Here is an 11,646-nt window from a genome sequence, read left to right on the forward strand (position 1 = left end):
CCCCCCCCGTAGGGTTACTGTGAGCGTCAGACTGAGGGAGCAGTGGGAGGCACTTGGGCACTTTATAGTTTATGAAGGGTCCAGAAGGTGGCGGCCAGCCTCTGGGTAGGGGGTTATTATCTCCCGCGGCCTGCCGCTCGCTCTCACGCGGGCCCAGACTGACGCTGACTCTACCCCTCAGGGCTCCAGAGCCTCCGCATGCTCCAGATCTCCTACTTCAGCGACCCCAACAACGTGTGGTACCAAGGCAACGCGTCGCTGGGGGGACACCTGACACACGTGCTGGAAGGCCCGGACACCAACGTCACGATCCGCCAGCTACAGTCTCTGCAGGATCCCGAGAGCTGGGAGCTCAGGGAGACCCACCTGCAGTCCTATCTGAGCGACTTCCACGGCCTCGTGCGGCTAGTGCACCAGGAGCGGGGGTTGGCGTGTGAGTGGGTCAGGGCGGGGCCAGGGCGGGGCCAGGGCGGGCCTTAGCGCTGGAGGCGTGTCCTGGGCGGGGAAAGGGGCGGGATCTTTGTGTAGGGGCGTGTCGTGTGTGCTCCTGGCCCCCTTGAAGATAGCTGAGTGGGAGCTAGAGAGAAGTGGGTGTCCTAGTTTCTTTCTGCTGGCGTAACCTCTCAGGGCTGATCCTGTGGAGAGGATCCGACCCTGACTCGCCCTGACCCCCGAGGGTTCCTTGCAGACTCCACTCCTCCAACTCCTTTTCTGATAGACCCCGTTCTTTTCCTGCCCACACTTTACCCTCAACCCTCCAGCTAGCGCTTCTTCTTTTTTTTGAGACAGAGTCTCAAGCTGTCGCCCTGGGTAGACTGCCATGGCATCATAGCTAACAGCAACCTCAAACTCTTGGGCTTAACAAGAGTTAAGTTATATTTTCTTGTCTCAGCCTCCCAAGTAGCTGGGACTACAGGCACTCTCCACAACGCCCAGCTATTTTTGCTATTGTTGCTGCAATAGTTAGTGTTGTTTTACCTGGCCCAGGCTGGGTTCGAACCTCCAGCTCTGGTGTATGTGACTCGCTCCCTAGCTGCTGAGCTACAGGTGCCGAGCCCAGCTACCACTTCTTCCGGGAGGCCCATGACTTTGCTCACAGCTCCCCCCACAACCCCCACTTCCCTCCCTCAGGGACCCCAACTCCTTTCTCTTATAGTCCCCCTTTGTCATCATCGTCCCTATTCTCCTTATATAGCCTCCAACAGTCTAACCTCAAGCCTCTGCCTAAGCCCCTGTGCCCTTCTCCTCACAGTTCCCTGACTCAGACTCCCCTCTCCTCGCAGCTACTGCTGCTCACCTCCCGGGCCCCTACCATGCTCTTTTCCTGGGAGTGGGCATCCCCCAACACCTAGCACACTCTCCATAGAGGCCCCTAACCCTGAATCCCCATCCACAGTTCCTCTGACCATCCACTGCTTCCTGGGCTGTGAGCTGCCTCCTGAGGGCTCTAGAGCCCACGTCTTCTTCCAAGTGGCTGTGAATGGGAGCGCCTTTGTGAGTTTCCAGCCAGAGACAGCCTTGTGGGAGGCAGACACCCAGGCTCCCTCTACAGTGGCCAACTACACCTTGAAGCAGCTCAACACCTACAATCGTACTCGATACGAACTGCGAGAATTCCTGCAGGACACCTGCGTGCAGTACGTACAGAACCACATCACCTTGAAAAACATGAAAGGTATGATGATGGAACTAGGCCAGGCCTGTGCGGGAGGTGGCAGGTTTCAGACTAATGGACTGACACCTGAGCAATAATCCCATAGCTGGGGCTTTGGGGCAGAGTACACACAGCTTAAGTTAAAGCTGGTAAACGGGACCCTTTCCTTTTGGGGCAGAAATCCTTGGCGTTTGTCTCAAATCATGGATGCCTTGAGGGGTATGTCCTTCAGGCTAACTCTCTCCACATCCTGCAGGGAGCCATTCAGGTCGATCCTACACTTCACTGGTCCTGGGTATCCTGGTGGGCAGTTTCATCATCGCTGCTGTGGCTGTAGGCATCTTCCTGTGCACAGGTGGACGGCAATGTTGATTACTCTCCAGCCCCATCTGAGAATGGGCTGGACTGACGGCGTTGGCAAGGGAAGGTTTCAGCTCACTATGAAGCCAGACTTCCTTATGGGGACACCACATCCCAGGAGGTTTGGAGTGACAGCTCCTTTCTTCTTCCAGGTCTGCCTCCCAGAGGTTTGAGGGATGGGAAGTATGAAGTAGGGAGGCTAGGTGGACAAGGTACTTGGTTTGCTAAGGACCTAAGAACTTGCATAATGTGTTGAATTGGTCTGAGAAGCTAATGGTTATCTACTTTGTCAATAAGAGATGATGGAGTTGGGGTAGGTAGCCCATCCTCCAAAAACAGACAGAATCACCTGAGGCATTCAAAATGCATAACCAAATAAAACAAGTCATTTACAACCAAAAAAAACACAACATTTGATGCTTCCAAGTGTGTGAGACTTGGGACAGAATACTGGTATAATGGGGTAGAAAGAAGTAACCGGAGGGCAGTGCCTATGGCTCAAAGGAGTAAGGCACTGGCCCCATATACCAGAGGTGGCAGGTTCAAACCCAGCCCCAGCCAAAAAAAAGAAGTAACCAGAGATTGGGAGGCCAAGGCAGGTGGTTGCTTGAGCTCAGGAGCTCTAGACCAGCCCCTGAGCAAGAGCAATACCCTGTCTCTACTAAAAATGGAAAAAGCTAGCCAGGGGTTGTGATGGGCACCTGTAGTCCCAGCTACTGGGGAGGCTGAGGCATGAGGATTGCTGAAACCCAAAAGTTTGAGGTTGCTATGAGCTATGAAGCCATGGCACTCTATCCAGGGCAACAGAGTGAGACTCTGTCTCAAAATAAAAAAAAGAAAGAAAGAAAGAAAGAACTGGAGAAAAGGTAAAAGTATAAAATCCAAGTAATACAGATTAATCTATTAATTAAAAACAATATTAAGAAATTTATTACTCGTGTATAAGGTCTTTTTATTTCTACTTTGCAAAACTTTTGGAAAAGTAGCCCATAGCCTTTGCTTCCACCTCCTCATCTTCCACCTCACTCTTTGTTTTTTGTTTTTTTTTTGAGACAGAGCCTCAAGCTGTCCCCTTGGGTAGAGTGCCATGGCATCACAGCTCACAACAACCTCCAACTCCTGGGCTCAAGTGAGTCTCCTTCCTCATCCTCCCAAGTAGCTGGGACTACAGGCGCCCGCCACAACACCTGGCCATTTTTTGGTTGCAGCCATCATTGTTGTTTGGTGGGCCCGGGCTGGGGATTCGAACCCGCCACCTTAGGTGTATGTGGCTGGCGCCCTAGCCGCTTGAGCCACAGGCGCCGAGCCCCACCTCACTCATTGATACACTGCAGTCTAACTTCTCTTTATAGAGAAGTACTGTAAAATCCCTGGTAACCTCTAATCACAAACCCTCATCCTCCATGATAATCTGCAACCTTGTGGAATAGAATTCTTTTTATATCCTAACTTCTGAGATACTATACTTTTAATCTTTTTTTTTTTTTTTTTTAGAAAATGTCTCACTCTGTTGCCAGGGCTGGAGTGCAGTGATGTTATCACAGCTCACTGCAACCTCAAACTCTTGGGCACAAGTGATCCTCTTTTTTTTTTTGAGACATAGTCTCACTCTGTCACCCTGGGTAAAGTGCCAAGGTGTTATAGCTCAAAGCAACCTCAAACTCCTGGGATTGTGCAATCCTCATGCCCCAACCTCCAGAGCAGCTGGGACTCTAGGCTCCCTCCATCATGCCTGGCTAATTTTTTTGTTAATTTTTTGGCAGAAATTGGGTCTTACTATGTTGCTCAGGCTGGCCTACTTATAATTTTTAAATAGTTCTGAACATTCTTTTTCAATTCCTTTGACAATGTCCTCTTGTTTAATTCACTCTGGAAATGTTGGCTTCCTTAGAATTCCATTTTGTGGCTCCTTTGTTTCCCTTTAAACTCTACCCTGTCACAAAAAGGCTATGACAAAAACAATACCTACCTCATGGATGTATCTAAAGTATTACATTAAATAATATATCTAAGATAATATATGTCTGGTTGGTAAATTTGACAGAGGCTGCTGACCTCCAGATCCTGCATTTGCATTGATTCTTGAAAATCATCTCTACCTTAGTTGAGACTGTAGACATTTCAGAGTCAACTTGTTCATAATTAATTTTATTATCTTTCTCTCCAAATCTGTTCTCTCTCTTCTGTTGTTTGCTATCCATTAATGGATAGCAGAACCACCATCAAGGGTGGGCACAGTGGCTCATGCCTGTAATCCTAGAACTCCAGGAGGCTGAGGTGGGAGGATCACTGAGTCCAAGACTTCAAGACCAACTTGAACAAGAGTGAGAATCCATCTTTACATTAAATAAAAAAATTACCCAGGCGTTGTAGCCTGCAATCCCAGCTACTCAGGAGGCTGAAGCAGGAGGATCACTTGAGCCCAAGAGTTTGAGGTTGCTATGAGCTATTATGACAAACACCATGCACTCTACCCAGGGTGACAGACTGAGACTCTGTCTCTCTCATACACACACACACACAAAATCATTAAAGGATTTTAAATGGTTCACTATAAAACATCCATGTGAGGCTTATACCTATAATACCAGCACTCTGGGAGGCCAAGGCAGGTGGATCACCTGAGTTCAGGGGTTTGAGACCAGCCTAAGCCAAGAATAAGATCACATCTTTACAAAAAAAAAGAAAAATGAGCCGGGTGTTGTGGTGAGTGCTTGTAGTCCCAGCTACTCCAGAGGTTGAGATAAGAAGATGGCTTGACCCCAAGAGTTTGAGGTTTCTGTACGCTGTGAAAATGCTGCAGCACTCAACCCAAGGTGAGACTCTGTCTCAAAAAAAAAGAATCCATGCGCTACAGAAGAATGTAGAAAAGAGGAACAGAGAAACAGAAAAACATCAGACATAACAGAAAATCAAAACAAAATGGCATATGTATATCCAATTGCATGAATAATATTACATGTGAATGAATTAACAGTATATATTTTTTCCATACATTTGTTTTCAAACTATTTGTATCTTTGGATCTAAAGAGTGTCTCCTATGGCCAACATAAAGTTCAAACCATATGTCCATGTAAATGAATGTTCACACCAGTATTATTCATAATAACTAAATGGTAGTAGCACTCCAAATATTTATTAATTGATAAATACAAAAACAGGCTCGGCACCTGTGGCTCAAGTGGCTAAGGCGCCAGCCACATACACCTAAGGTGGCGGGTTCGAATCCCCAGCCCAGGCACACCAAACAACAATGATGGCTGCAACCAAAAAATGGCCAGGCGTTGTGGTGGGCGCCTGTAGTCCCAGCTACTTGGGAGGCTGAGGCAGGAGACTCACTTGAGCCCAGGAGTTGGAGGTTGCTGTGAGCGTGATGGCCACAGGACTCTACCCAGGGGGACAGCTTGAGGCTCCGTCTCAAAAAAAAAAAAAAAAGATAAATACAAAAACAAAATGTAGTCTATTAATACAATGGAATATTATCTACCCATCAAAATGAAGCACTAATTCATGTTATGCCTTGAAAACATAAGTCAAAGCAGCAGCGGGTCACAAAGGACACATATTGTATGATTCCATCTATGTGACATATCCATAATAGGCAATCCACGAGTCGCGTCTACCGTTGAGGCATGGGGGTAGTGATGAGGAGTGACCATAAAAGATACAAAGTTTCTTTTTGTGATGATGAAAATATTCTTTTTTTTTCTGAGACAGAGTTTCACTCTGTCACCCTGGGTAGGCATCATCGTCATCATAGGTCACAGCAACCTCAGACTCCTGGGTTCAGGTAATCCTCTTGCCTCAGCCTCTGGAATAGCTGGAACTACAGGCATCCACCACAATGTCTAGTTTTTCTAGAGACAGGGTCTTGCTTTTGCTCAGGCTCATCTTGAACTCCTGAGCTCAGATGATCCACCTGTCTCAGCTTCCCAAAGTGCTAGGATTACAGGTCTGAGCCACCTCACCTGGCCTGGTGAAAATGTTCTAAACATAGATTGTAGTGACAGATGCACAATTTTGAAAATGGTTTTAAAACCACCAAAATGTATACTTTAAATGATTGGCTTTTATGATATGTGAACTATATCTCAACAAAGATGTTACAGGCCAGGTGTTGTGGCTCATGTCTGTAATTCCACCTACTTGGAAGGCCAAGGCAGGAGGCTCACTTGAGGCCAGGAGTTTGAGACCAGCCTGGGCAACATAGTGAGACCTTATCTCTATGAAAAGTTTTTCTTAAATTAGCTGGACATGGTGATGTACCTATAGTCACAGCTACACAGAAGGCTGAGATGGGAGGATTGCTTGAGCTCAGGAGTTCAAGGCTACAGTGAGCGGTGATCGTGTCAACTGCTCTCCAACCTGGGTGACAAAGTCTCAAAAAAGAAAACGATATGACAAAGTGGTAATAATAAAATAATTTTGGGTGGCACCTGTGGCTCAAAGGAGTAGGCACCAGCCCATATGCTGTAAGTGGCAGGTTCAAACCCAGCCCCGGCCAAAAACTGCAAAAAAAAAAAAAAAAATTCGAGTCTGAACAAAAAAGTAACAGCTGTTCAAATCTGTGGCCAGCAAATGTGTTAACAGTTAGGTTAATTCCTTCTTTGTGCTTTCTCAATCCAGTCTGATCTATCTTCTTCTGAGTCTACATAGAAAATAAGAAGAATTACAGTGTTAGATCTCAATACCCTTGCACAAATGGCAAAACTAAAGCTGGGTAAATGTAAGTGGCTTGCCCAAAGTTCCATAGTTAGTTGGTACAAGAACTGGAACTAGAACTTGGAACTTCTGACTTTTGATCCTGAGCTACTTACTGCTGCTATATCAGCCTATGAGAGAGAGAAGGAATCACAGGTTACAGACGTAGTGGTATTACTTGGAGGAATTCTCTGAGAAGTAAAGAAATCAGGATAACAGTGGGATAAGTAAGTGACTCTGACCTTTCAGAGAGAAGATATGATCCTTATTTCTAGGAATTTCTATACAGGGTAAAGAGTAAACACATGTAAATATTTGCTCATAGCTGTGCAACCTTCAGTGCCACTTTCTGGAAGGAATTTCTTATTTTTCTGAGACAGAGTCTCATTTGTTGCCCTTGGTAGAGTGCTGTGGCGTCACAGCTCACAGCAACCTCCAACTCAGGCTTAAATGATTCTCGTGTCTCAGTCTCCCAAGTAGCTGGGACTACAGGCACCTGCCACAAGACCCGGCTATTTTTTGTTGCAGTTGTCATTGTTGTTTTGCAGGCCTGGGTTGGGTTTGAACAGGCCAGCCCCAGTGTATGTGGCTGGTGCCCTAACCACTGAGCTAAGGGGACCAAGCCGGGATTTCTTTCTTTTTCTTTTTTAGAGACAGAGACTCACTTTGTTGACCTTGGTAGAGTGCTGTGGTGCACAGCAACCTCCAGCTCTTGGGCTTACACAATTCTCTTGCCTCAGCCTCCCCAGTAGCTGGGGCCACAGGTGCCCGCCTCAGTGCCCAGCTATTTTTTGTTGCAGTTTGGCCGGGGCTGGATTTGAACCTGCCACCCTTGGTATGTAGGACCGGCGCCCTGCCCACTGAGCCATAGGCGCCACCCGGGAATTTCTTAATTTTTAAGACAGCTCTGATAACTAGGATTTTAAGTTATTAAACCTCAACAGCTAGCATTTGGACACCTTTCAGTGTCCTAGCAGTCCCATTCCTCTTCTTGAGAATGACCTTAGAATGCTTGGTTTAGGTCTGTCCTGTGGTGACCAGACTATTTGGAAGCCCAACTATAGTTTACATGAGAAATAAATAAATCTGGAATAAATGTAAACAAGTGACTCTGTAGCATATTTAACAAGCCTCCTTCTGGGTGGCCCAGCTTACTGTATCCCGATCTTTTAATTGAGTTCAACACATATGTCTTGGTTTTAGGCCTTCTGCCAGGTGGTCTGAGGTTTAGGTTTCTCCACCTCGTTCTTTTTTCAGTTCAGCCAATATTGCTGAGGCCAATTTTAGATATGCAAAGAATTGTGGTAACTACTAGCAGAGATACAAAGATGGGTAAAACACAATCCTGTCCAGGAGCCCATCGTCTAGAAGGAAAGGCTTCCTTTTAACACAGAAGGAATAAAAAAATATTCGAAGTAATTATAAGCTCTATATACTGAAGGAAAGAGATCAGGGAAAACCACACAAGGCCATAGAGTGCATCTGGACCTTGAATTTCAGTGGGTGAAGAGGGGAAAGGTGTTTCTTCCTTTTAAGATCTTCTGGCCAAGATCAGGGAAGAGATTATATCTTGTTCATCTCTGTGCTCCTGACACCCAACATAGTGCCTGGCACAAGGAAAGAGTCCAATACCTGTGTTTTGAATCAATAAATGATGAGTGGATTTTGGATTGACAGAATAGCAAAAAGGCAAAAAGGATTTTAAAAAAGTGTACCTCACTTTTGGGGAATACGAAATGGTCTGATGGAGTTGCTCTGAATATAGATTACGTAAGGAAATGTGGAAGATAAAATGAGACATCTTATTAATAGCTCAGATGGAGAATGCCTTGCTAAGAAGGTATACTTAATTCTATAGGCAACAGTTTACTATTTTCTCCTATAGGGCAGTAACATCTTTGTTCATATTTGTATCTTTTTTGGGGGGGGGCCAGGGCTGGGTTTGAACCCACCACCCCTGGCATATGGGGCTGACACCCTGCTCCTTGAGCCACAGATGCCGCCTCATCTTTATATCCTTAATATCTAGAATGGTGGCAGGAATTTATAAGTTAGTCAATAAATGGTTGGGTGAATGAATGAAGTGAAGTTTTTTTTCTATTTTTAGTAGAGACAGGGTCTTTCTCTTGCTCAGGCTGGTCTTGAACTCCTGAGCTCAAGCAATCCACCCACTTTGGCCTCCCAGAGCGCTAGGATTACAGACGTGAGCCACTGTGCTGGATCTGAATTGAAGTTGTTTATTTTTGAGAGAGAGAATCTCACTTTGTTGCCTTCAGTAGAGTGTCCTGGCGTCATAGCTCATAGCAACCTCAAACTCTTGGGCTTAAGAGATTCTCTTTCCTCAGTCTCCCAAGTAGCTGGGATTACAGACGCCTGCCAGAATGTCCAGCTATTTTTAGAGACGAGGTCTCACTCTGTCTCAGGCTGGTCTCAAACCCGTGAGCTTAGGCAATCCACCGCCTCAGCCCCTCAAGTGCTAGGTTTATAGGCGTGAGCCACCTCGCCTAGCCCTGAATTGAAGATTTTTGAGAAAGGAAGTTATTTCATCTAATCAGCAGCTTACTTTAGTAATAATAATCTCTCACTTCTTAAAATTTTTTTTTCGAGACAGAGTCTCACTCCGTTGCCCTGGGAAGAATGTCATGGCATCATCATAGCTCACAGAAACCTCAGTCTCTTAGAATCCAGAGATCCTCTTGCCTCAGCCTTCTGAGTAGCTGATACTAAAGGCACCTGCCTGGCTAGTTTTTCTATTTTTTTTAGTAGAAATGGGGTCTCGCTATTCCTCAGGCTGGTCTCAAACTCCTGCGCTTAAGAAATCCACCTGCCTTGGCCTCCCAGAGTTCTAGAATTACAGCTGTCAACCACCACACCTGACCTCTCACTTTTGTATACTTTAACATATAATTTTGTAGACACCAAAACACTACTATTATTTAATTTAAAATTGTATTGATATGTGCAGATACTCACCAACTTTATTAGAAAAGAAGGACAGATGTTATTAGTACTATATCATTTCCTGAAGATGTTCTCATTTCCTGGCAATGTTATTATTCTTATACTCAATCTAAAGAGACTGAAACTCTATTTCCTCTAATATCCCTTCATATTAATGAAGGAAGATTGTATGCACACCTGCATGTGACAGGGCTGTCATGAGTAGCCTTAGTCTTGTTTCATACTCATGGTCCTCAGGTTTTCTTCGTATCCCAAAAAGTAAATCTAACTCTCCACATAGAGACACCATACATGGAGAGCCTGGGGTAAAACTTTCATCATACCTCACACTGGGGTGAAAGGTTCATCATACTCCCCACTGCGGAAACTTAATCAAATTCTTAAACATTTCTGTTCTTTTCCGCAAGCTTGAACTCTATAGTCATCGACTTATCTCTCTTCCTCTCTTTCCTTTTACAATCTTGCAACTCTTTCCCTCCAGAACAAACAACAAAATTCTTTATTTTCTTAAGCCTTGCCACAAATATTCCTCTCTGCAAAACAAAAGGCCTCTAGTTTTTTTATTTACTTAAACATACCCTTGGTGTCTCATTCCATCCAGTTATAAGTGAAGAAGGGATTAGCTTTGGTCTATGGGACTCCAGAGAACGGATTAATGAATAAGAGGAAGTCAAGGAGAAACAACTTAGTTATTTCTTGTTAGTTTAGTATAACCCTCTGATGCACTTTAATTATGAAACTGGCTGCTTCACAAGGTCACAAACTCCACTATTACTTGGAGTATTCAGCATGTCAAATCCAAGTTCAGACTTCTGAAATCACACATAACACCCCTACATATTTTCTAAGACAATGATCCTGGGCAGCGCTTGTGGCTCAGTGGGTAGGGTGCTGGCCCCATATACGGAGGATGACGGGTTTGAACCTGGCCCTGGCCAAACTGCAACAAAAAATAGCTGGGTGTTGTGGCAGGCACCTGTGGTCCCAGCTACTTGGGAGGCTGAGGAGAGAGAATCACCTAAGCCCAGGAGTTGGAGGTTGCCGTGAGCTGTGATGCCACAGCATTCTACCGAGGGCGATAGAGTGAGACTCTGTCTCTAAAAAAAAAAAAAAAAGACAGTGATCCTGTTCTCCCAAATCTTTTCTTTTCTACGTTAAAATTCCCTAGTTCCGGGGCAGCACCTGTGGCTCAAGGGGTAGGGCGCTGGCCCCATATACCCAGGGGTGGCAGGTTCAAGCCTGGCCCTGGCCAAAACTGCAAAAAAAAAAAAAATTTCCCTAGTTCCTACAAGGGTTCCTCATTTGATGTGGCATTTCAGTAACCTAATATTGTTCTTCCGGACTTGCCACAGTCTATCGATTTATCGTGCATTTATTTTAAAAATATTTATTGAGGCTCAGCGCCCATAGCTCAGTGGTTATGGTGCCGGCCACATGCACTGGGGCTGGCGGGTTCGAACCCAGCTCCAGCCTGCACTCAAGAATCAAAATAAACAATGCCCCTTTGTTACACTTTGGTCTCCAGTGTTCTGACCTGCTCCTTTCTTCAGTTTTTACTTACCACATAGTCGGTCAGTTGCTATTTTAGACAGCACAGTCAGGTGGGTTTCTTTCTTTCTTTCTTTCTTTTTTGCAGCTTTTGGCTGGGGCTGGGTTATGAACCAGCCACCTCCAGCATATGGGGCCGGCGCCCTACTCCTTTGAGCCACAAGCGCTGCCCACAGGTGGGTTTCTATGATAAGATGACAGTAGAGCAGAGGTCTAAAGGAAGTAGAAACCCACCCATGTGCACTGAAAGACAAAAAAAAAAATTGTCATAGCAGCATTATCCGTCCCAAACTGGAAAGTACCCAAATACCCACCAGGAACAGAATAATGAAACCAATTATACTGTATTTACGCAGTGAAACAACGAGAATGAAGAAATGAAAACAACATGCCTTCATGTGGATGAATGTCACAAAGATA

General features: G+C 45.4%; 1 protein-coding gene across 1 annotated transcript in view; it reads left to right on the forward strand.

Annotated features, from left to right (window-relative positions):
* Positions 1–2,408, forward strand: part of PROCR (protein C receptor) — a 4,580-nt gene extending 2,172 nt beyond the window's left edge. The window contains exons 2-4 of the mRNA XM_012804115.2: positions 182–433; positions 1,397–1,675; positions 1,911–2,408. Of these exons, the coding sequence (XP_012659569.2) occupies positions 182–433; positions 1,397–1,675; positions 1,911–2,026 (647 nt within the window). The 3' untranslated portion in view covers positions 2,027–2,408. The remainder of the gene's footprint in view (positions 1–181; positions 434–1,396; positions 1,676–1,910) is intronic.
* The last annotated feature ends 9,238 nt before the right edge of the window (positions 2,409–11,646 follow it).

The sequence above is a fragment of the Otolemur garnettii genome, unplaced genomic scaffold (assembly GCF_000181295.1).
Source record: "Otolemur garnettii isolate 467f Iridium unplaced genomic scaffold, OtoGar3 scaffold00025, whole genome shotgun sequence".
Classification (NCBI taxonomy): domain Eukaryota; kingdom Metazoa; phylum Chordata; class Mammalia; order Primates; family Galagidae; genus Otolemur; species Otolemur garnettii.